Consider the following 26,722-nt stretch of genomic DNA (forward strand, 5'->3'; position numbering starts at 1 on the left):
TGCAACGCCGGTCGGGGGCCGGTTAACATCCTTTCTTCCAGCATGGGAGGGAATAACATCAGACCGCTGGGTACTTTCCACCGTAGCCCGCGGCTACTGTATAGAGTTCAACAGTTCCTCAACATACAGACCCCCGTGGGGACGCCGCATGACACCAGAACACCTCGCCATCCTTCTCCAAGAAATGTATCAACTGCTGGAAAAAGGAACCATAGAGGTTGTGCCTCTATCTCAGGTAATGCAAGGTATTTATTCAGTGTACTTCCTTGTACCCAAAAAGGATCTAACCATGCGCCCTGTATTAGATCTGCGGCCAGCGAACAAGTTTGTCAAACCCCAGAAGTTTCGTATGGTGACCTTACAGGAAGTAATCCCACTGCTATCACAGGGAGATTACATGACAACACTAGACATGAAAGATGCATACTTTCATATTTGAATGTTGCCAGCGCACAGAAAATACCTCAAGTTCATGATAGAGGACAAACACTACCAGTTCAGAGTGGTACCCTTCGGCATAGCATCTGCACCAAGGGTATTCACAAAAGTACTGGCAGTGGCAGCGGCCCACCTGCGCATGTTATCCATCCCAATATACCCTTACCTCGACGACTGGCTCATAACAGGGGATTCTTACGAGACATGCTTCTCAAACACCCAAAAGACTGTAGACCTTTTGTTCCAACTGGGCTTCTCCATCAACGAGAAGAAGTCCAGCTTAGACCCCAGCCAAGTCAAACAATTCCTAGGGGCTCTTATTCGAACAAAAGACGGCCTCGTCTTCCCCTCCAACGACAGGGTCCAAAACATGCTGTTTCAGATCCCCCAATATGTGGCAGGTCGAGAGGTGACGGTGCGCAAAGCGATGCTTTGCTAGCTATGATGACGTTGTATATTTATTTGGTACCTCACGCGCGCCTGCGCATGCGCCCAATGCAAGAGTGGCTCAACAGCCAGTGGTGTCAGGGCAGCGGACAATGGGACGATCTAGTGGTGGTCTCGCAGGCCTTGGTTCTCTCGCTACGTTGGTGGACAAAGGAAAACCTGATAATTGGGAAACCCTTTGCCACACCCGTGGTGGAGGCCACTCTAACCACAGACGCATCCCTCACAGGATGGGGGGCTCACCTAGCCCATCAGACTGCTCACGGAGTCTGGACTCCGAACGTAGCATCCAAGCATATAAACCTTCTGGAGCTACTAGCGGTGTTCAATGCACTAAAAGCCTTCCAGGAACACCTTCAAGGGAAGACAGTGATGGTCCTTACAGACAGCACCACAGCCATGTACTACATCAACAAGCAGGGGGGAACCCACTCTCCAGGACTGTCCAAGCTGTCCCAGAATATATGGAAGTGGGCTCTCAAACACAACATGTTCCTACTGTCACAACACGTACCAGGGGAACTCAATCTGCTAGCAGACGAACTCAGCAGAGACTTCCCCCTGCCCGAAGAGTACGAATGGCAATTGCGCGAAGACATCGTCTTAGACGTCTTCACGCAATGGGGATTCCCGGAAATAGACCTGTTCGCAACACTGGAGAACTCACAATGCCAAAGTTACGCCTCCAGGTACCCCCAAAACCAGTCCAAGGGGAACGGTCTGTCGATTCAATGGTCAGGGAAATTTGTTTACGCCTTTCCCCCGACTCCCCTCCTCAACAAGGTGGTGCACAAGATGCACCAGGAACAGGTTACCATGATACTAGTGACCCCAATATGGGCCCGGCAGCCATGGTTCGCTCACTTGATGGAGATGTCCCTATCCCCCCCAGTGAGACTTCCCTGCCCGTACAACATGCTGTCACAGGACAAGGGCAGGACACTGCATCCATGCCCTCAGACCATGAACTTAGCAGCCTGGCTCCTGAGATCATAGAGTTTGGACATCTACAACTCCCGCAGAAATGTATGGACATCCTCAGGGAAGCCAGAAAACCTAATACTCGCCACTGCTATTCTAGCAAGTGGAAAAGATTTGTCATCTGGTATAGAGATAAGAGCATCAACCCGGTTGACTGCTCTCCCACGAACATTGTTCTGTACCTGACCCATTTACTGGATTCAGGTCTAGTGTTCAATTCCATTAAAGTCCACCTAGCGGCACTTTCTGCATACACCACTTCCCAACTTAGTGTCGTGGTGGAAGATACCAGTTATCAAAGCCTTCATGGAGGGGGTTAAGAGAATACACCCTCCGATAGCTAACCCAGCTCCCGGATGGGACTTAAATGTGGTACTGTCTAGACTCATGGGCCCTCCCTTTGAACCCATGCACAAAGCAACTCTTAAGGACCTCACTCTTAAGACTGCTTTCCTAATAGCTATCACCTCCATTAGGAGAGTAAGTGAACTCCAGGCTCTTTCTGTTCTAGACCCCTTCGTAACAGTTCACAAAGATAAGGTGGTTCTACGCACACACCCAAGGTTTGCACCAAAATTCATCTCGAAGTTTCATGTAAACCAGTCAATAGAACTACCAACGTTCTTTCAAAACCCTTCCAGCTTGGGAGAAAAGTCTGCATACACTAGATGTACGCAGAGCTGTCATGTTCTACATGGAAAGAACTAGACCACTGAGAAAGACTAATAAGTTCTTTGTCTCTGTGGCAGCAGGAAGAGAAGGAGATGCAGTCTCAAAGTCCACTATATCTAGATGGATTGTTCAATGTATCACTCTCTGTTACACTCTTGCTAAGAGAGAACTACCCTTCAAGCCAAGAGCACATTCCACTCGAGGCACTGGGGCTTCCATAGTGTTCATTGCAAATGTTCCCCTTGAGTCCATCTGCAAAGCGGCTACCTGGAGTTCTGTGCACACCTTTACAAAACACTACTGTCTAGATGCACACTCTAGATCTGACTTCCAGATGGGACAGGCAGTATTAAGACATCTTTTCTCTACTGTTCCTTCTCATAACCCACCGCCAACTCCGGGTACTGCTCGCTAGTCTATGCACAGCATGTGATTCTAAGCAGATTAACAAACATCAGAAGACCATGCATTACTTACCGTAAAAGCATTTCTGATGGTTGTATCTGCTTAGATTCACATGCGCCCACCCTTCCTCCCCGCTCGGATGGAAGGAACATAGACATCTTCTACATCTCTCTCTCTCTCTCTCTCTTTTCTGTACTCAATCACGTATAGAAGGCTCCCTCAGGGCAGAAAAAATACAAACAGAGGGACCTCGACGCGTGAGGGATTGTGGGTACAACGCACGTCACTATAGGGATAGTGTTACAGACACGCCTTGTCGACGTCCCCTTTTCGACTACGAAAAACAAAATGCAATACTCCGCAGTGACCACTGGATGTCGGACCTATGCTCAGCATGTGAATCTAAGCAGATACAACCATCAGAAATGCTTTTACGGTAAGTAATGCATTGTCATATCATCCAGATATGCAATGCAGAAATTATACAGGGTTTGAAATTGAGGGGATCTGGGAGCTGATTAGCCCCTGCTTGTAGCCTAGATGAGCCTGGTATGCTTGAAACCAACGGCTACCAGGAGCTACTTTTGGCTCCCCAGGCCAACTGATGCTGAAAACACACCTATGTGAATTGAACTCTGCACATTTGGGACAATCTGTAAATATACTTTAGGACACATCTATATAACTTTTAAAGCATAAGGGTCATAAATAATGGACTCAATTATATATTTCCATCTTATGTGGAAGTTGCCCATTGGCAGCTCCTGGTCAATGGTTTATGCTGGAAACCCAGGAGCTGCTTTTAGGTTGTGTTTATCCAATCTTAATTTTGAGCCCTGACATCCAACCCATTCAGAGCATGGTTGACCAGCCTTTGGAAAGTGCAGATGCATTCTTCAACCCAAATGGCATTACCCTGAACTGGTAAAGTCCCTCAGATGTTGAGAAGGCGGTCTTCTACTTGTCATCTTCAGGGATATTTGCCAATACCCTGCAGTGAGATCAAAAGTGCTAAGGTACTTAGCAGCACCTAACTTGTCCACCAACTCATTTGTACTTGGAAGGGGTGAGCATCTGTCTTGGTGACAGCATTCAGAGTTATGTAGTCCATACAGAATCTCAAATCAAATGTACTTGTTTTGATACCAGAACCACAGGACTTGACCCCAAGGACTTCTAGTGAACTCCATCACCTTTAGATCCAACGTTTTGTTGACCTCCGACTTAATGTGGATCCTCACTTTGTCTGACATTCAGTAGCTCCTACTTTTGGTAGGTACACTATCCCCAGTGCCGATGTCATGCTTGCACCAAGGCGCCGATGTCATGCTTCCACCAAGGTGTCCACCCTGGAGTGAGAGAGAACAGGGGGGAAAATTGCCTCCGCAAAGTTTTCCCCTTGCCTTGTTGCTGTAGTCAGTTGAAGGGACAATTTGACACCCTGAATGGATCCATCAGAAGGGCTGCCTTGGAACTGGTCAGGCAGGGGTTCAGATTCCTCCTCTTAACTATCTGAAGCCAGTAGCAGGGTTCCCATTTTAATCCTAGGAATGGATGCCTTCCGTATATTTACATGAAACACATTGAGAGCCTTTCCTGGTCTCCCAAGGTCCATTAAATAGTTTAGTTCACCTCACCCAGTCTTTCAACAATAAGGACCCGACCACTTGTCCTGTAAAGCTCTAGGCCTTATAGGATTCATGATTAGGATTTATTGGTTTAGGGTAAAATGAACAAGTGAAGCCTTCTGGTCATACCAGTGTTTGACCAAATCCTGACCAGCCTTCAATTTATCATTGCCTCAGCCATCAATAAGGCCATCCTCTTCCTCAAGCCTAACACAGTCTGCTACATTGATAGTGACAGGAGGAGTGGGCATGACAAGGGATCACCTGAGAGGGCGACCAAACAAGAGTTCAAAGGGGCTGCAATCAACCCCTCCCTGAGGTACCTCTCTGTAGGCAAAGGGTAAGCATGGCTTCGGGAGATCCCACTTTCTCCTCTCATGCTTTTGAGAGTTCTGTTGACATTGGCTCATGGATAAGCAGATGGAAATGCGTAGGATACCCCACATTCCTACCACATGGCCTGCATATACTTAGACATAAAAAAGGTGCTACCTCTGTCAGACACAACTTCTTTGGGGAAGCCACCCCTAGTTAAAATGTCCAGTTCTAGAAACTGACTTGGCAGTCGCTCTCTTCAGCGGGATGGCTTTGGGCGATCTTGTGGCATGATCAACTACCACAAGGATAAACCTACTGCCAGGGGATGTGGGAGGCTCAAGGGGACCAACTCCTACAATGGCATTCTACTTGAGCCACCATTTTAGGCCAGTAGAAATGCATGCTCAACCTCTCCTTAGTCTTCTTGAAACCTAGGTTGCCTGTCAAGGGGACCTCATGCACCAATTGCAGGAGAGTCTCGCCTGAAGGGGAACCACCAACCTCTCATGGTCTCCTTCAGAGCACTCTCAATAAATCCTGTGCTTACCAGGAGCTTCACACTCGAACTGAGAGCAGGCATGTCTCCTTGGGCCATCAAGTGATCAAGTGATGGACACTCACATTGGACCTTACTAAACTCTTCCCTGCAGGGTCCCCCTTCTGCAAGTGAACTCTGCAGTTCAGAGTGATCATGGGGGTTGAGAAATTCAGACAGCCCCTCTTCCACGTCAGGGTCAGTGGCTTGGCCAACTATTTCCACCTGAGTGGTAGGTGAGTGAGGGTGGATGTTTTCTTTCCCTCTTCTTAACTTTTTCTCTCCTTTAGACGTAGGTTTCCCCTTTGGCTGGGCCTTAGGCTTGGCAAAGGCAGCCTTGGTCTGAGACTAGGCGGAGGAATAGCAATTATTGCAAAATCCACCCTTAATATCAGAGAAGTAACCAGCACAACCCTACCTTCTGCTGAACTACTATCTGTCAAACTCCCATTATCTGACACACAAACCATCTTGCTCCATATTATATACAGACCCCCAGGTCCCCCCTCCTCCTTTGAAGAGGATATCTCTCTCCTACTCACTACCAATTTGAAACCAAAATCCCAAATCATCATTCTGGGAGATTTCAATCTGGGACTCAACGACCCTAATGACAACCAAGCCACTTCCCTAAACGACACGATTACTCATCTAGGCTTCACCCAACACATTAACCAACCTACACACACAAAAGGAAGATCCTTAGATTGGCTTGCAGATGCTAATTGTAACCTTTCACTGACAGACATCACACCTTGTGCTTGGACTGACCATCATCTCATTACCTTCTCCTTACCCAGATCACCACCACCTATCACACAACTCACAAAGCTACCTCAAATAATCTCCAGAAACAACCGCAACATCACTATAGAAAACCTCAAACCTCTTCTCGCACCTATCAGTAAAGCTAATCTACCTACGCAAAAAAACAACTAGGCAGCCATAGTAGATCTTTATAACAAGACTTTAGAACTAGCCCTTAACCAAATAGCTCCTCTCAAACAACGAAAAGCCAAGCCTATTGCCCATTCCAACAAATGGTTCTCAGCAGAATTAAAAGCTCTCCGCAATATTAAAAGAACTGCAGAAACCAGCTGGAGAAAAGCACCTTCTCTCTCCACTAAAGACAAATTCGCCTCAGGTGCCTCCACCTACAAATCCGCCATCTTAAATGCCAAGAAAAAGATCTACAATTTGAGAATACAAAATGCCAAATCTGGCACCAAAGAACTCTTCTCTATACTAAGAGAACTTGAATCACCACTGCCCCCTACAGAGGACTGCATCAAAGACAAGGCCTGGTGTAACAATATCCAGCTCGCCCTTGCTAACAAAATTGCCCTCCTACAAACTAAGATAAAAGCAAAAAAGGCTAGCCTCGCCTCTTTACAGAACCCCAGCAGCAGAATTAACCACATTACCCCCATCTGCCCATCCTTCCACTTCTCTCCAGTCACAGAAGAGGAAGTAATCAAGATAATCGCCAGTCTCAAACCATCCAATTGCAAAGGTGACATTTGCCCAGCATCCGTCATCAAAGATGGTGCTAATGAGTTAGCCCCTCTCATCACCTCTCTGATCAACTCCTGCTTCAAGAACTCAGTGGTCCCCAACAACCTCAAAGAAGCGTGGGTCCTACCCCTGCTCAAAAAACCGAATCTAGATCCCAACATTCCCACAAATTACAGGCCCATCACCACAGTCCCATTTCTCCTCAAAATTTTGTACAGGGTAGCCTATCTCCAAATACAACATTTGAAAGAAAACAATCTCCTAGGCCTGCGACAATCCGGCTTCAGACCAAGGCACGGGACTGAAACTGCCCTCTTGGATCTAAAAATCCAAATGGATGACGCCAAAGACAAGGGCAAACTGGCCATTTTGCTCTTGTTGGATCTCTCTGCTGCCTTTGATCTGGTCGACCACCAGATCCTCACTCAACACCTCTCCTCGGCTGCTGCATTCTCCCAGAATGCCACTAAGTGGATCCAGTCATTTCTGTCTGACAGAATGACTAGAGTCTTCGCCCCCTCCGCGGTTGCGGACCCCATCCCAATCACATGTGGAGTGCCACAAGGCTCCTGCATTTCTCCCACACTTTACAACATGTTCACGAAGCTCCTATTTGACCGTCTTGACGATCTGGGTGTCAGCTACACTAATTATGCTGACGACACCCAGGTCCTCATCACGCTCACTGGTAGCTACGAGGAAGATGTTGCCAAGCTTAATGATATCTACTCAGAAATCCAAACATGGATGGCCACACACAGTCTCTGCCTTAACGACGATAAGACAGAACTGCTTATCGTAGGCTCCCAAGCGCGCCTCATCAAACTGGACCAAAGGTACCACTCCTTTACTATTGATGGCAACATCATAAAAGTCTCCAAAGAGGTTAAAACATTAGGTGTATATCTAGATTCTACCCTTTCACTAAAGAAACAAATAAATTCTACCATCTCAGCTACCTCACACACCAATAAATTGATCAATGCCTGCAGGCCTTTTCTCTCCACCTCTAGCTGCCTCACCCTTTCTAGAGCGCTGATATTGTCTAAATTAGACTATTGTAACACTCTACTTACGCACTTCCACTAAAAACTTAAATAGACTCCAGATCCTGCAAAATAATGCACTTAGATGTGCCCTCAACCTCCCGCGCAAGGCGCACATATCTACGACTAGAAAAGAAGTCCACTGGCTCCCGATCCGGGACAGAATTAAACTAAGAACACTGGTCATCACCCACAAGTGCCTATCTCACACTGCCCCACGGTATCTTTCTGACAAATTCTCTAGACACTGTCCCACTAGACCCACCCGAACACCTTACCTACACCAACTAAAGATCCCGAATTTCAACCTAAAAACAGCAAGGGGTTCCAGTTTTCCAGTGCTTGCAGCACAATGTTGGAACACCCTCCCCACTACAATTAGATCGGAAGTCGCAGTCTGGCCATTCAGAGCTACGGTAAAATCTTGGCTATTAGCCTAAACACCCAGATTAACACCATCATGACCTGCTAGCCGCCGCTCTACACCTGTAGCAATGCTTACTCTACCTACAGCATACTCAGGACCAACCTGTAACCTGGTCCGCATTAGCCACTGTAACTATTATTCCTCATCCCATATTCTTTGTACATACCTCTTTTCTTGGTATATTCTACTCTTGTATGTAAGCACTCAGAGCTTGGACTAATGTACGCTCTGTTGTTATACAATGTTTGTGCAACGATATGCAACCTTGCTGTACACATGACTATGCGCCCGGTTACCTGAGGGTTCGGATGCGCTTTATAAATAAACAAACTAAACTAAACCCAGTGCGTGGAAGTGGTGCAGGATCTCCCACAAGACCTAAGGTAATTCCCTAAGAGAATTTTTCCAGGGGCTTGCCTTTGTACACCAACAGGTATCCTGACCACCCCACCATTCACAGCTAAAGTGACAGGTATAACAGGAAATTTGCGAAGGGGTCTACCAGCTAACTTAGTAGGTGTCAGAAGAGCTCTGGCCAGAGCCTCTGAATTTACCAGTGTGGAATGTACTACAGTTCTGCTCCAGTGTCCCTAATGGCAGAGGTATCTACACCATCTACCAGCACACTTCTTCAAATAATACTTTGTGTTGTCAGGTATGGAGGCATAATCCTTAGCAACTCTAGGTTCCCGGGAAAACTAAACCTACCTCAGATTATATCCCATAGGGTAAGGAATCTGAGGAGGAGGATGTCCCTGTGAGTATTTCTTACTCTTCTTTAGGAAGTGCCAGATTCTGAGTGGACCCCCAAGGTCTTACCCTCAAATGTCGGATCCCCTTCACTTGGTCAGTTGCTTCACTAGATCCACTGGACCTCGGTATGTAGGGAGGCTGATTATCCACGCTCAAGCTTGGGATGGTTAGTCCCACTACCCTTTCCATGCTCATGTGACTTATTCCCTTTATTAAAGTTTATCTGGCTTTTATGGGTGGAAGGTTCATCTGTAGACCCACCCTCTTTCTGCTATTTTCTCTGATGCTTTCCTGAAGCAGGTTTGTCCTTATGGGACACTCTATGGAAAACCCAAAGATCAGCAACAATAGCCAGCTTCTTAGGCTCAAACTCCTTCGAATCTTCCAAATTCTGCTTAATCTCAGGGGAAGGAACAAGGGGCCAAAATGTGTTCCAGCATGACCAGATTGATCATGGCTTCAAAAGTGGTTACTTTATTCCCATACGCCCAACCACTCTGGTTTTTCTGGGACTCTGTAGTAAAACACACACCCCAAGTATATTATGTTCTTGTACTCTCTGAACCTCAAGTGTTGAGCAGGAATTTTCAAAAGGAGAGCCTGCTTTCATTTGTCAAAGTCCTTTTAGTCCACTTTTGACATTTCTATAATGGCACTGCAGCCAGAATGGGGCAATCTGCTGAGCAACCATGCAATCTCATTGGTCTCACCCACATCTGGCAACCCACAAGCATACTCAAAGGCTGGGAGCCAATCATGTCTTTCTTTTCATCATAGATACTGAGCTGATATGTAGGAAATCTAGTATGAGAAGAGGATCATGAACCTCTCGGAACCTCTGGAGGAGCCTTGAGACCCTTGTAGTCTGGCCAATTCCAGCTGATGATCCCTAGCCTCTGTTTCTACAACCTGTCAAATTCTAGCTTGGCCATGTTGAAATCAAGCTCTTTCTACTGAGCGTCGCTCTCTTAAGCTCCCACATGACCTCATCTTCAGAAGGCGTCAGAGAAACATTAGTAGAATAGTCTTCCTCTGTCCTCTCCAGTGCCAGTAATCACAAGTACATTGCTACTGTTAGTCTGGCCCAGCACCTAGTACATCACTGTTACGGGGCAAAGGAACAATCCTTGACTTGTGGAGATAAAACAATCTCTCTACGAAATCAGCTTTGTTTCCAGAGGATGGTAATCGTCTGTCTACACAACATTTTTTAAGTTATCTACTTTAAGAGCAGCAATAGTAGACCTAATGTTTCTATATTTAAAATAAACAGTAGGCAACTGTTAAATAAGTACTAGGTTCAAATCGGTGTTCTGCGTAAGCAGAATTGGGATACTACACCAGTGGACAACACTTGGTTACCCAAGACCTTCTCTTCACTGCTTTAACACCAGTTTGTTAAGATGGATTTCTCAAATATGGCCTGGTGGACACATTTCAGGAGGCCACCCTAGTTATAGTGAACCCTAGTTATAGTGAACAGGGGAACTCCGAGAAGTTAGCCAAACCCAATCAAGGTAAGCGTGGAGAAGTGGTCAAGTCTTAGTGTCAGAAGAAAGCGAGTGGGGCCAGGGGTCCACACAGTGAAGCACACAATTCCACTTAGATAAGTACAAAAATACTCTATTATAGGACCAAAATACACTAGGAAAATGAATCAAGCAGGTAATATCACACAACACTCTGCTATCAAACATATATACTGTCACCTTAGGTTTGTAGACATGCGTACAAATAACTTAAACTGAGAGAAGGTAAGTAATGATACAGTGAGGAACACCAGTTCACAAGAATACCACCCTAACTTTTTAAGTCCAATCCCTATGTTGAATGGTGTCTTGTCCCCAAAAGTCACAAAAGCTTCTGAGGAGAGGGGCACAAAGGTAGGAAAGGTTCTTGTTGGTGAAATATTTTCCAGAAGTCTTCTCAAAAATATTACAGGCAAGTGAGAGTATTTTCTTATCCTTTAGAACCGCTTTTTGAACAAATGTTCAAAAAGCGATGGGATGGGATGGAATAAACCAGAGTGTATTCTACATTTTGTTTAAATTTTTTATAGGGGGCGGTGGAAGGCTGGTTTCAGCGAGAGTCACCACACACTGGCATCGGCAGGTGTCTCCATTCTCGGTCGAAAAAGTCCTTCTCATGCAGAATTCCATGATGCTGGGAAGCTGAAACTTGGCAGAAAAAGACGACTTGTATCAAAAACTGGCAACCACCAAAGTTCTGAACGAAAACTCGGAACAGCAACGCTTCTGGCAAGCTAGCCCAATACAGAGCTGGTCGGACCAGGTATTCCCAGGGCGATTCAGAAGGGTCCCGACAGCTGGATCTCGAGAAGGCATAAAGACTGGTTGGTCACACCAGTTCAAGGGTTGTAGCTCCGCAGAGGGCCTACGCAGATTAGGTAGTCCAGTATGTCTTCACTGAGCAAAATGCAGGAAGGGTACCAAAGCCTCTTGTGGAGTCGTCCACAGATCTTCAGCCGTCTGCTCTTCTGCACAGAATACTTGGCTCCAAAACTGATTTGAAGAAATGGCTGCAGGAGTCCTCTTCATATACGATATCCTGGCTGGAAGCAAGTCCAAGCACACCAGTGGGTAGGATCTGCACAATTCAGAACTGCAACAGTGGTCTAATCAGGACCACTGGGTTTCACTCACGCATCTACTCCAGACTCTCAGGCACCATGGTTGTGGAATGGTACCAGACAGATCCACCCATTTCCTCGGTCCACACACAAATGGCATGCACTAGCCTGCGCAAACAGCTGCTTTCCTGTGCGAATGCATGACCATATTAGGGCTTTCCCTAACTGAGATGGCAGGAAGAAGGGCAAGAAACAGTATGGCCAAAAGGACCAGCGAAAACTCTCATGGCACAGCCATTCTAGGGCACTAGCCATGTTTACCAGCCACACACAGTAAACGCTAATGTGCACACTAAACATACTGCAAAAATGCTAAAACGATACTAGCTGTCACAGCTAGTCCATAGGCACATATAAAAGTGACCAAAAATCCCCAGTTTAAAATTCTAGGGTGATACAGCATTGTAAGGTGCTGTGTGCACTGATAAGTTACCCAAACAGGTAAAAGGTAAGACATAAGGGACTGAAGGATCAGTTTCCCCATGACAAAATGAGCAAAAGGGCTGGGGACGTGAAGCCGAAGGCTTAAATTCCCTGTAAAAAAGTCAGGACAGGTACAAAAGCAAAACATTTGGGGGTGGTCCATAGAACTATGGAGGGAATGTTGCTAAATGGAAAAACCTTTCCTAACACTTGTGGAGCCATAAATCATGTAAAGGGTAAAACTTTGAAGATAGTGTTCTGGTAGATTACAATGAATCCACTGATATCAGGGACACTGTGGACACTCAAGCTGGGGTAGTCTCCACTTTGGTAAACTGGTAGGAATTTACCAGAGCTTCCCAGAGGCTTCTATGTTGGCTAGTTGTCCCCCTCAATTCCCAGTGATGCACAATACCCTGGCAGTATATGGGTGGAGGGGCTCTGAGGACACCTATGAGTGTTCAGAGGTCTGTTCCAGATGGAGTTCCGTTAGGGAATTACCTCATAGTCTTAGGTATTGTGGGGGAGATTGCAGCATAACCAGTCACTAGGTCTCAAACAAAGAAGGCTATCTAAGCTACAGGTTAAAGCAAATGGAAAACCCAAGGATAAAGGACACTGAAAGGAAACCGAAAATGTAAAGTAGTCTCCCTATAAATAAGTACCTGCAACTACTGAGGTAAAATTGTTGCCGGAGTTTCATGACCCCAATGACCACCCTGAACTGCAAAGTTTGCTTGCAGAAGGAGGTTCCTCTAGGGCGGACGGACAGTGCAGTGCACCGTACAGTGCATGGGTGCAGCGATTTGGCTGGCATCTTTTAACAGTAGCGCAGTACTGTGAGTTGCAGTTTGCACCAGTCTGTGCCTCTATCGGGATTAGGCGTTGGTCAAGTATTTTTGTGCTGCGTTTTAAGAGATTTGCTAAATTAGAGAATTATGAGGGCATATTAATTATCAAGCGTCAGAGTGAATGTCCATCTATTGAATACCTTAAGAGGCAAGCATGCTCTCATTTGAATGGTGAGCCACCTGTCAAGCACATGATCTATTGGGAAGATGGGCTTCTTTATAGTAAAGGAATGACTACAACTGGAAACCATAGGTGGTGGGTGGTCCCCCAGTGTTGTTGACTTTTCCCACTGCAGTTAACACATGTAGTCCCACTTGCAGATCATATTGGCAACAAGAGGCCCAATGAGAGGTTAAGCATATATTTATGAAGGCTAAGATGGGGTTGCATATAGAAAACTACTACAAGTGTTGTTCCACCTGTCAGTTATCTGGCAAGATAGGGGAAAATTCCCAGGCTCCTTTGATACTACTCCCTGGATTGGGTGTACCATTTGAGAGAGTAACGATTGCCATCATTGCTTCTTTTGACCTGCCAACATCCTCATGCAAAAAGCTCATCTAAGTAATGGATGAATATACCTCTAGATATTCTGAAGGCATCCCAAAGACTAACTGCCAAATCAATCGCAAATTACCTTCTTGGTAGATTCTCTGGGGATGGCAAGGTTGTCCTGAAGGCGTGCATTGTTAAGTTTCAACATAGTGTATACACTGGCCACGGTCTCTGGTAAGCAGGCTCTGCAGGCACGGCACCTGGTGACCAACGACCGTAACAATGCCGTTATCGGAGAAATTACTAACCCTTAACATCAAGTAGTCAGATGCTCTGGTCTGCACCTTATGCTCTGGGATGAGGCAATGGACCTTCCCTCGAAAAAAGTACAGCATCAGGCCTGTAGAGTTGAGGGATGGAGCAGACACTTTTCGATAGCAGAAACAACACTGAAGAGTTGAAGACAACAAAATTGCACCCACCTCTAGCACGGTCATGTCCATGCCAGGCAGTTCACGCAGCAGCGATGGAGAGTCCAACTGCCCCAAGCAGATCAAGGGGAGTATTCTGCATAGATGGGTCCCTCTGAATGAAAAAAGTAGTAAATCTCCGTCTTGCAAGATCAGGGTCCAAGCAACCAAGGTTCCAACAGGTTCCTAAACGCACTGATTCTGTAATCATTAATGTAGTTACATAAATTGTAAGGCAGGTGCTATGCAAGCTTCTCAGTGCAGCTCGTTCCATTTGTTTGGGTGCTATTGGATGATCTGTTATAAGTGTGCAAACTTATTGGCAATCCAGTAATAAGATAAGCACGTTGTTTACCTGTTTCAACATTTTAGATACACATGGTACAATATGTCACACAATCTTCTATTTCTTCCTGCCATTTGCAATGTACTGCATCTGCTTGGAACAAACAAAGGTGGGCATTTTGGGTGACTTATAGAAACTGTGTTAAGGATATTTTGTACTGCACAGACAGTGACACCGAATGTCCAAGTGTTCAAGCATCGTTGCAAGAGGCCAATTGAACAAGTGTTAAGGTTAGCAATGGTTTCTTAAATTTGTGCACTCATTATCCTCCTCATTTATTTTGTACAACATGTGTTGCAGATGCCAGTGTTTTCCAGGTGCATGTAGTAATAGTTGACAAACTTAATTTTTTCTTAGTACCAATACTGGAACACCAAGTCCCGTCGAAATGAGGTGACTGTGCTGGAGCTGTTTGAGGGGATGGAGCAGTATAACACAACAGCCTTTAGTTCGCTTGATCACCCCCACATGCCTCATGTGCTGCAACAATCTTACATCTTCCCATCTGCCATCAGTGCCATGGAGGCCACCATCACCGAACGGGGAATAACTAGCCGGCATGTTCTCCGTGAGTACACACCAGGGGAAGGGGGGAAATGTGTGCACATCCTTGCATGTAGGATGTGGTCATCTGTAACTTCTTTAGATGTTGGTGTCTACTGTCCACAAGTCTGGCAGGGAGATATGTATGGCTTTAGGCTGTACCATTCCCGAGATTCTCATTGAGGGTTTAAGATACTCTACTGATGAGTCCAGTAAACGGGCATGAGACTCTGGTAGCTGTATTACTGAATCTGAGGGACGGTCTGGAGTTTAATATTTGTGTTTCTGGGATATGCTTGGTTTTGTTCATTATTTGCTCATGCTCAACAAGTTTGCTTCAGAATGTAAGGAGATGAGAATGTTCTGGCCTTCCAAGTTGTAGAAGCTCCTATTCCTAAGTGGTGATCTTGGTGTCCTGCTTCTGAGTTAGTTTGGCGAGGGCCAGCACTTCGCTTGAATTTTGTTTTCGGTCTAGACAAATTATTTACACACCTCTGACCACGAGGACCTGGAGTCCTTACACACGGTCCACGAGGACGTGGGAGAGGACGATGGCGACACAGGCCTAGTGTTCCGATCATGCCAGCTCATCTGAGGGATCTCTCTCTGGACATTGTCAACCTTCCATACCTTGATGTCGGAGATTCAGAAGAGGATGCCACAGGGCCTGGTCCCAATGGGCCCAAAGGCCCGTGATCAGCCGCCAGCGAAGAGAAGGCGTCATCATCCAACTCCCCCATTTCAGCCTCCACATCCGTGTCGGGCCCTCTCTCCCCCGCGGGGACAGATACAGCCACCACTCACGACGATACTGTTGCGGCGGGTCTCCGCAGCCGAGGGCGTCCCCACCTATTGGGGTGGGGTTGTTCCAGTCCATGATCGCCAGATCCTCCGAGCTGTTGCAGCTTGTGCCAGAAGAAACCAAGAAGGAGCGTTTCTTGTACCAGAGACAAATGTATGGGAGGAGAGAGCCTGGCCCTTTTGAAGAACCTTTGCATGGCTCCGGTCGAACGGGATAGGTTGGAGAAGTACCACCGGGTGCCGGAATCCACCCCCAAGTGCCTGAGGTTGCAACCATCGCCGGATTCAGTGGTTTCGGCGGCCACAATGAAACGGTTGTCTAACCCATCCTAGTCATCTTCAGTTCCTCAGGACAGCGAGGGGAAGAAATTGGGACGCCATGCGAAGGGTGATTTACACTGCAGCATCCACCATCAAGGCGGCCAACGCACTGGCGAGCCTTACCAGGTACGACAAGGATCTGTGGTACAAGCTAGGTCCGATTTTGGAGTTTCTCCCAAATGACAAGAGGATGGAGGCAATCGCTCTCTTCCAGGCGGGGGAGGTGGCGTTGGATCACGCCATCACTGTTGTGCTGGACATTGCCAACACAGGGTTCCGTCAAATGGGGAACAGTGTCTGCCTTTGTCGCCCGGGGCTGGATGAAGGCCACACATTTTCGCCAGGGGTGGATGAAGGCCACAAATTTCCACAATGAGGGACGAAGATGCTGAACGTTGCCTTTTAACAGGGACAACCTTTTTTGGGAACGTCAAGGAGTCCCCACAGGCCATCAAAGCGGATATGGAGACAGCCCGTTCCCTGGGCACACTGCAACAGCACCGCTCTTCTTTTCACTCCTCCAGAGGAAAGTTGAGCAGGTCGTCCAAAGGTTTCTCCTCATCGTACCGTCAGCCTCCCAGATCTACCACTCGGGAAGCCTACAGAGGCTGTTCCCAGGTCTATGGTAGAGGACAGCACCACCGTCGCCTGCAAGCCAGGATGCCGGCGCCGAAGCAAACCTGAACCGGATAGGCCGTTGGGCCCCCACCCATGCACCCCAGTGGAAGGCCGGCTTACGAGGTTTGTCAGCGAGTGGGGAAAGATCACTGACAGATGAATGCTGGATGCTCTCGCCCACAGACATACCCTAGAGTTTCAGCGCAAGTGCCGCTGATCCCTCCAGTAGCCTCGTCGTGAGCAGCACATCCCTAATCTCTTGGAGGAGGTATGGGCCATGTTGCAAAAAGGGACGCTGGAGCTAGTCCCCCAACGACTCTGGGGTCTATTGCAGGTACTTTTTGGTCAGAAACAAGACAGACTGGGCGCTCATTCTGGATCTGACGTTTAAATAAGTACCTCAAGTCACAGAAATTCAGGATGGTCACGTTGCAGCACGTGCTCTGCCAAATGGAAAAAGGCGATTTCTTGACATTGTTGGACTTGGAGGATGCCTACTTCCACGTACCCATTCCCAGGAAACACCAAATGTTTCTATGCTTTGTAGAGCAGGGACATCAATATCAGTTCAAGGCTCTACCCTTGGGCTTAAAGTCGGCCCTCAGAGTGTTCACGAAATGCCTGGCACTGCTGGCGGCCTATCTGCGCCTACGGGGATACATGTGTATCCGTACCTCGACGACTGGCTCATCCGGCCCACTCGTGTGATTGTGCTGTCGGACACACAGAGGTCACCGTCCAGCTGCTGACGGATCTAGGATTCTCCATCAACTATCCAAATTCCTGCTTGACACCATTGCAGAACGCGCTGTTCCTAGAAGCCAGGCTCGATACAATGTCCTGCCTGGTGTTGCCCTTGGAGGAGAGGATAGCGGCCATTCAGGGGAAGGTGCAGCGCCTGTTGTCAATTTAAGACCACCACAGTGCAAGCCATCAAGTCGTTGCTCGGCATGAAGTCGTCCTGCAGCTACCTCATCCGGCTTTGCAGGTTACTGATGAGACCTTCAGGAATTCTCGGACGCTTGCTGGCTACAGGTGTCCCGAAGCTTCGCGGACAAGATCTTGCTCGACAAGGAATTCCGTTGGGCAATAAGGTGGTGGGGTGTCCACTCCAACATCACTCAGGGCACAGGGTTTTAAACCCCTCCATACCACGAGACGGTCACCACAGACGCTTCTCTGCAGGGCTGGGCAGCCCACACCGGACGTCTACACGCCAGAGGCATGTGGCTACCGAAGGAGAAGAACCTCTGTATCAACATCCTGGAACTAGTAGCAGTGTTCTGGGCGCTCAAGTCGTTCCTTCTGTTTCTGACGTGCAAGGTGGTGAGATCTTCATGGACAACACTGCCACAGTGTTCTACATCAGGAAACAGGGGGGCACTCTATCCCCCGCGTTCTCCAAGGAAGCATAGGACTTGTGGTGCTGGGCCGTCGGTCAACAGATGGTCCTCATTCCTCTTCACTTAGCGGGAGTCAAGAACACCATTGTGGACTCCCTCAGCAGGGAGTTGGACTCCTGCCACGAGTGGGAACTTCGGCAGGAGCGGGTGGACCGCATATTAGTCAGGCCCCAGATCGATCTGTTAGTGACGACGGCAACCTCCAAATGCCAGACGTTTGCCAGCAGATCCCACCAACCAAGGAGCATTGGGGGAATTGGCTCTGCTTCCTGTTGGAAGGCCTGTTTCTGTTTCCCCCATTGCCTCTCCTGCTACGAGTCATCAACACACTCCGACAGTGCTGATGAAGGATGATACTCCTCGCTCTAGCGTGGCCGTGGCAGATTTGGTATCCGGACCTTCAGTCTGTCGGCATCACCCCTGGTCAAGATGCTGGTGGTTCTGGATTTGCTCACCAGAGAAGGAGGCGCTATCCTGTGTCACGACCCAAGCTCACTGAACCTGTAGACATGGCTCCTGCAGCCCTAGAGTTTGGTGTATACAAGTTGAAGTGCTACGGTCACTAGTGGAAGCGCTTTGCTACATGGTGCAGATTGCTGAAAATTACCACGTTGGGCGTCATGGCCCACAGGTTGTACCATACCTGCTCTCCTTGGCCAAGGGCGGTCTGGCACACGCTTCTATCAAGGTTCATCTGGCGGCTATCTCCCGCTACACCAGGTCTCCAGGGAGATAATCGTCAAGGAGTTCCTCAAAGGAGTTTTTCGATCTTTCCCGCCACTGAAGGCACCTACCCCGGCCTGGGAAACTCAACGTGGTGCTGACGAGGCTGATGGGGACCCATTCTAGACTATGCATCAGGTCCCTCTTGTTATTGTGGAAAATGGCCATCCATGTGGCCATCTCCTCTGCCATGGGAGTAGGTGAGATTCAGCCCCTTTCCTGCAAACAGCTGCACCTGACTTTCCATGAATCGAGGGTGGTGTTGCGGACGCACCACTCTTTTATGCCGAAGGTTCAGTCGGAATTTCACCTCAACGAACCTTTGGTGTTACCTGTTTTTTTCCCAAAGGCTTCGTCACTGACTGAAAGGGCCTTGCACTCGCTGGATGTTGCTCGTGCCCTAAAGTTCTACGTGGCACGCACGAATGGCTTTTGAAATACTTCACAGCTGTTTGTGATCTATGGTCCTGTGAACCATGGGAAGGCCTTGTTCAAGACTTCAATCGCAAGGTGGCTCTGTGGCTGCATCATGCACCGTCATCGGTTGTTAAACTGATCTTTGCCTGGCCGTCTAAGAGCCCACTCCACCAGAGCGATCGCTGCAACAACAGCGTTCTGCCTGGTGTGCCCCTGCTGAACATCTGCAGGGTGGCTATGTGGAGGTCCACGCACACCTTCACAAGATTCTACTGCGTCGATAAGGATTCCAGATAAGAGTCCAGAGTCGACCAAGCGGTGCTGCGCAACCTGTTCGCTTGAAGGTGAGCCTGGTGAGGAGGTAAACGATGCTTGTTTTGAGCCTTGCCACCCCCTGGCCCCCCGTGGTTGTGCATGTGGGTACTACTATGTATTTATTCATGAGCATGTGAATCTATGCCAGACCCCATGCTGGAGAAGGAACAAGTTACTTGCCTGCAACTGTTGTTCTCCAGCATGGGTCTGGCATGGATTCACATGCAAACCCTCCTGCCTACACCTCTGCGGCTCTTCTCTTGGTCCTTCTGCCACTTTACGTGCAATCTGAAGATGGCTGCCAGAGGAGGGGCTTAGGTAGCGGCCAGTCATTGGCTGGGGGCAGTATGACCTAGAGCTCAGTGATTGGTTGTTAGGAGAAAGACAGTTCAGAAATGAAACTGATTTTTTTCTTTACCGAGGATTCCCAGCCTGACTGGGAATATTCATGAGCATGTGAATCCATGCCAGACCCATGCTGGAGAACAGTGACAGGTAAGTAACTTGTTCCTTTCTTGTCGTTTAGGCAGTGGGCAGGATGGTTTCGTTGATGGAGTTGATTTTTTGGGAGTCCAGGTGGTGATCTCCAGTGAGGAGGTGAGGATCTGGGTGTTGGCGGTGTAGTTTGTGTACTTGATGTTGAGTGAGTCCAGGAGGTCGAAGAGGGGTTTGGTATAGACATTGTAGAGTGTAGGGCAGATGCATGAATCTTGGGGCACTCCGCAAGTGATAGCTGTAGGGGCAGAGGAGTGATTGTCAGTAAAGTCTCTTGAGGTGCAGTCAACCAAGATGGATGCAACCGATTTGGTGGCATCTGGAGAAAGAGGCAGTGGTGGTCGGATGGTGGCAGAGGATAGGTTGGTCAACCAAGTCGAAGGCTGTGGACAAGTTCAAAAGTATTAGAAGGGAGAGGTTTCCTGTGTCTCTGGCATCGTCAAGCTAGTTCTTGAGGTCGCGAAATGCTGACTCTGTTCCATGTCCATGATGGAAGCCAGATGACGCGGGCTAAGGACATGATGCTGCTCATTTGAGATTACTCCCCTTAGCTGGTGTCGACCCACCTGTATCACACTTGTCTTCTGCTGCACAGCTTGGGCTTCTACCTCAAATTCAAGTAGTCTCGGGTCACACCCTGTCGGTGCCTCTGGTTCATTGGGGCAGTTGTGGGTGCACACTGCAACAGGGCTTTTAATCCCAACGACTGTGTGGGGAACGTCTTTCAGAGGATGCATATCACCTAATCTCAATCGGGTCCTGGCCTCATACTTTCTGTTGAATAAAGGTTTAAGGTTATTTGCAAGGTGAACCAAAATAAATGAATCCTTCCAACCACTTCTCTTAAGTAAATAACACGGGGAATTCCAACCCCCCTCTTTTAACTAGTTATTGGTCTCTCTTCCATTGTCATCTCGGACAGTCTCCTGAATACTTTCGCCACCTCTCACTTGAGGTCCCCTTGAAGCTTCTAAAAACCATCCTCTGCCTCGCACTTAATACCATCTCCAACTCCTCCTAAATACATTTCCCCTCCTCTCCCTTGATGCCACGTACCAACTTTCCATATTGCTTCAGCCTTCCTTTCCTCCCTTAACTCTCCCTCTGGTCACCTTACTCCTCCAGATGTTCCTTCTCTCCACGCCCTTGCAACGCTACATCTCTCTTCCCCTTGCTACTTCTCCCTCTAGCATTTTTTCTCCTTCTGTACCTCAATCACCTTCTGTCTTCTCCTCCAATTCTCTCCAAAACTCCTTCTGAGCCTCCAAACAAACCCCACTATTGTCAACGTTCTCTTGTCTTATATAGTGGCCTGCTCCTTTACCCTTGGGGGCTGCCTTTTGGTTTGTGTTTCACAGGCTTGGAATCAGTCTGGTTAAATGCTGTTTGCTGCTTCCTTGCTGCCTGTGTGGCTCTGCACAGAAATATGGACCATGTCTTAAATAAGACCATCCGTCATATTGGAATTCCACTTTGCTAATGCTGGGACCTGCACTGCTTCAACATTTACCCAATGTATTTTTCAGCTGCATATAAAAATCAGAGAAGCAAATGTTTTAGTGTGGACCCTATTTGAAAACGGGGAGTAGTATTTTTACAGTGGAAAATGAGTTTTCTCAGGTTTTAGTGTTGATTGTGCGGTTCTTTGTGGGGAGCCCTAGTCTTAAACAGAAAAGATGCTTCTCAGGGGAAGGCTCTTCCAGGGTCTACACATTCTGGGCCCTCTGTGGTCTTCCTTCTTTGACCTCTGGCAAGGCTTTTCCTTTCTCTCCTTCTCTTCTGTTAGGGAGACTTCTCAGAAATGTGCTAATTCCCTTCTACCTTAGAGACCCCCAGCTCTTGTGCTGGATTTAGGACTTTTAATTTTTATCCTGGAGAGAGTGAGACCTTTTTCCCACTCTCGTATTTTTCATTGATTTGAACACTGTTTCTTTTGGTTTTGTAGTCCGACAAACTGCATAGGCATCATCTTTTTACATCGGGACACACAGCACCTTCAGTGCAGTGGCACAGGGAAGTCTTTTAGATTTTCCCAAAGGTTTAAATACCTTCCTTTGGTTAAAATACTGTTTCCAAGAGCAGTAAAGTGAAATTGACTTTACTTACCTTTTTGTAACTTTGTAGACCCAGCACACACTATCTTCCATAGAGTGCTGGAGGTGTTACTTAGTATCCCCTTTGTCTACTTTCTCCTGTAACATTTTTGTTACCCTTTCTACAGTTAATGGCTGGTGGCAGTGGTTTACTTTTTCCCACCATTGTGTGCCTTTACCGCGGGCTGCAATTGCAGCTGCACTACAGCACCCATGGGTGCCCATTTTGTCAAAATGGCCCCGGTCTGCTTTTTTTGCCATTTCTTGTTGAAAAGGTCATTCTTGAGATTTACTTTGCGTGCCAAATAGGTTTGGTCCCTTCGTTTGTTTTGTCTTTGGCGGGTTTCACTGGTGAAGCCCAGTGAACCCCGCCTCTGGCTCCAGCTGGTCTGGCAGGGCAGAAAGCGAGGGAGGTGCCAGAAACTCCCTGTGCTTAGTCTCCTTGGTTACAGGAATGCACCCAAAGGTGATTGGCCGGCTGGCCGTCCTTGGAGGACAGCCACCCTGCTGTGAGTGACAGGCTGCAAATGAATGGGAGAGACTTGCATCAAAGGCAAGGTCTTTTGCAAGGAAGGCAGTTGACCACTGGATGAGGGAATCCTAAGAAGAACTTGGAAGAGAAGAGTGCAACTCCTGGACCGTTGGTTTGCCCCGTGAAGCCCTGCCGCAGTGCCGAAGCTCCAAATTTGCCTCGACTAGAGAATCCCTGTAACGGACGACTTCTCCCCTTGGGTTTGTGGGACCAATCGACCCCAACACGAACTCATCTGTAAATCCTCTCGTTGCTGGCTGTACTTCCATTGCTGCTGCAGGAACTGAGTGCCAGAGAGAAGAACACCAGAATCAAGTGCATGGTCTTTAACCCGGAATCAAGCTCCAGGAAGATCCTCCGGACTCCCTTGAACCAGGGCGGACCAAGCCTTAGCCACTTCAACAGAGTGCTGGACCCCAGAAGCAAGGAAACCCTACAATGTGTCCAAGAACCGCAGTGTTGCTATTCGTTGAAACCGCAAAGTGCCGCCGATTTGAACTTTGCCCATTGCTGCCGCCGACTTTCAAATCGTAGTGCAGGAGTCCCCAGAGGTCCTCTCTATTGTCCCCACGACTGAGGCCCAGGAACAACAGTATCTGCAAAACTACAACAGGAACAGAAGCCAGCTGGAATCAATTTCTTCAGATCTAAGGTACTGTGAACTAAGGGGTACTTACCTCTTGCTGTGTAGCTTGCTTGCTCTCAGTTGAGAAAGGCTTGCATTTGCTGCCTTTTGCAGAGTTGCTTGCAGCGTTGCCCTCTACAAGCCTCTGAGCTTGTGGCCCAACAAGTGATTTCGTTTTCTACAAAACTCTCTATAAAATTGTGCAAGACTTTTTACTTACCTTCAAGAAGTGCCTCAGCTCCCCTAGACCTTGCTCAAGTGACATTGGCTGCCCTAGCTCCCTGAAGACTCTTTTAACCCCTCTGACTTTGTGTTTTAACTATCCCTCCAAAAAGTCATACATTCTTTATTTGTATATCTGGGAAAGGGTTAGTCTACATTGGTTTGGGGGGTTCAAAAGTGCTGACCTGTTAGAGAAACTTGTTAACCATTGTTTCGAGGGGATTGGGTCCTCCGACGCATTCCTTATCTATGACAGTAATCACTGCAGCTGTGCTGCGGTGATTACTGTCACAGATATGGAATACATCGTCGGACCATCCCATCGAAAGAACGTTACCAGGTAAGAGAGTAACTTGTTCTTCCTTCCCTAAACTTTTCCTTTTGACACCAAACTGAGTAGTGCTCTAAATGTACCGGTGATGTATCAATGTCCACAGTGTCCTAGTTATTGAAGTCACCTCATGGTGTAGGAAGTGTCTGTGTGCCATCCCAAAAGGGTATCTACTGATTTATTGAAACCAAGAGTGTGTATTTTAAAGAATATTTGTGTTAAATATTTGCTCCCTTCTAAAGAGGGCCTACTGAACTGACTGTTAAATTAATAAATACTTGTTTAATCAAGAAACCTCGAGTGTAAGTGTTTATTTGGATACTTGTCGCTGTGAAACTCTGTTGCAACCCTACCGTTCACATTGGCCCCTCTTGAGATAAGCCTGGCTGCTCAGTCACTTTACCAACTTGTGTAGTACATACTTACACCAAAGGTTGGATTAAATATTGCCAAGAGGACAAGGCTGGTGCAGTCTCCCACATGGTACTGCATACAATCTTGCCCAACATCTTCCCACTGGGATTCTCAGCCTCTCCCGCTGAGTCATTCGACCTCCGGGTTCTCGAATGTATGTCTTGCCACAACCTTGCTTTCAGACTTCCCATGTCTCTCCAGGACTTTAGATAACCAGCGTTGATCAGGCCTCTCAACAACCTAGGATTTTTTGGGCATTCAGTTGATCAGGACTCGTCATGGCCAGGGATTCAGCATTCACATTATTGGGTCTCAACACGAACAGGGGTTCAGCACTCACTTTCACAGGTCTCTCCATGACCTGGCTGATCAGTTTCCTTTACAGATCTCTTATTTTATAGTGTTAGATTTTCCTATTTGTATTAACTGAGAAATTGCCATCTGAACTTGTATTAATGCATAAAATGATGGGTGTATATTGTTTTCTCCCAACGGGTAATCTGCTAACAAGATCACCCTTTGTGGCCAATTCAATTCCAGAAGTATAGTGTACTCTTGCCCTGCCGCATCAGTAACTTGAGCCACCGCACCTGCCCTGCTTGGGGTGCAGAGCAGGCACAAAGGTCACAAGATACCCAGTCAACCCCCTCAGCGACAGCAAAGTCACTGTGGCACATGGGGTAGAATTTAAGATATGACACCTGTACCAAAGCTACGATGATCATTTGTACCCCATAATGGTGGCAGGGAAATCTCTAAAAATAAGCTATGCCCGAGTTTAGCAATAGTGCATGGCACTACTTATGATCATGACCGCTCTTAGACTGGATTTCTACACACTGGCCAGCTGGCCTGATGTGTAGGAACCTGACCTAGTTAGTGAACAGGGACAACTCTAAGATCTGTAGCCAAACCAATCAATGTAGTATTGTAGTATGGAGAGTGGTCAAGGCTAAGTCTCAGGAAGGGTGAGCCTGGTAAAGGGTGCACAATGAGTTCACAAAGCAAGTAATCTAGGATTACACCTAGACAGATGGTTATAAAAAATATTATTTTTATTTATTGCCAAGCAAGCACTATAAAAATGACTATAGGCAAGTAATACGATCACACAACACTCACAATAAAATACATGTTTCTGATGCTTGTGAATCTCCTTAGAGGTGCATGCTGTGCATATAGCCTGACATCTAGTGCTAATCACTAGAGTATTGCATTTTATATTTTATTTTTTTGCCGATCGAAAAGGGACCTCGGCATGGGCGTGACTGTAACACTATCCCTGTGTACTGTACCCAAAATACTTCACGCGTCGAGGTCCTGCCAGATGGTTTTTTTTCCACCTTTCTGGTCGGTCGCTTTATGCAGAGCTTGCATTTTGAGATAGTATTGCTATTCCCTGTGTCTTTGGTGCACCCCATGGTGGACATTTTCGTGGGCCAGCGACTGTTCCTGTTTTGGCGCTCAGTGACCCTTGCTGCCTCCAGTGACTCAACAGCTGTTTTCTCTGCCTTGGCCCTCAGGCCCAGCTTTTGAGTAGGAGAGTGGAAACTCATTTTTTCTTGACACTTCCCTCTGAGAATGCCTCTTCTTTTCTACCCCTCCCCCTCTTCCTTTTCTCATCTGGCTGCTTTTCTATGTTATTATGTAGCAAACTCCTTTTAAATGTTCTTCGTGTAATGGAAAATGTCCTTGGAAAGACTCTCGCAGGCATTGTTAACCAGTGTTTCCCTCGTGACCACGACGGGCGGTGTTGAAAGGCCTGTACTCTTTCGGCCTCAGACCCTTAAGGACAGGCATACCAAGTGGTGTGCGGCCTATGCCATGCAGGCCGAGAGTAACTCTCCCGCCATAGCCTCGGACGAGTAATCCATAAGAAGGCGCTTCGGAATCAGATGACGTAACCGGGGAGTCTGCCGACTCTCCAAGTGCCCGTCCTCGCTAAACATGCTGTCGGTAGTACGATGGGGAAATCGCACCCCGGCGACAAAGGCACACATGCTATTCTTAAGGCCAAACACACAACCCCTCAACCGCCTTTGACAGACTTGTCAAAAAAGCCATCAGTGCCTGTAGGCCCGTCAAAGGTTTCAACAGGGCCTATGAACCTTCCAGTTCATGGCACGCTCTGCCCCTGCCATCACAGCTTGCACAGGGTCCCAAGCCGAAACGTGCTTCACTTGCAGACACGCTTCTCAAACTCAAACTCTGAGAGAAGCTTTCCCAGTCCCCTACTCATGGCTCCCCTTTGCCTGTAGGGTATTATCCAGCCTCACCACCCCTGTCACAGGCCCTACAACAGGACCCTGTTCCTTCTGATTTGCCTTTCCAGCTTCTTGAAGACTCCTCTTCCTCTGCATGGACAAGAGAAAGGTTTGAGACCTGCATACATTTATTGACTTTTCTGGGAAATTCAATGACCTCCTTAAGAGACCACGTCCTATGGATGACTGTCTTTAAAGTCTGCA

At 47.5% G+C, this 26,722-nt stretch overlaps 1 protein-coding gene across 1 annotated transcript in view; it reads left to right on the forward strand.

Annotated features, from left to right (window-relative positions):
• Positions 1-26,722, forward strand: part of EMC1 (ER membrane protein complex subunit 1) — a 755,368-nt gene that overhangs the window by 605,967 nt on the left and 122,679 nt on the right. The window contains exon 20 of the mRNA XM_069610395.1: positions 14,759-14,969. Within this exon, the coding sequence (XP_069466496.1) occupies positions 14,759-14,969 (211 nt within the window). The remainder of the gene's footprint in view (positions 1-14,758; positions 14,970-26,722) is intronic.

The sequence above is a fragment of the Ambystoma mexicanum genome, chromosome 8 (assembly GCF_040938575.1).
Source record: "Ambystoma mexicanum isolate Mex_15411 chromosome 8, UKY_AmexF1_1, whole genome shotgun sequence".
Taxonomy (NCBI): domain Eukaryota; kingdom Metazoa; phylum Chordata; class Amphibia; order Caudata; family Ambystomatidae; genus Ambystoma; species Ambystoma mexicanum.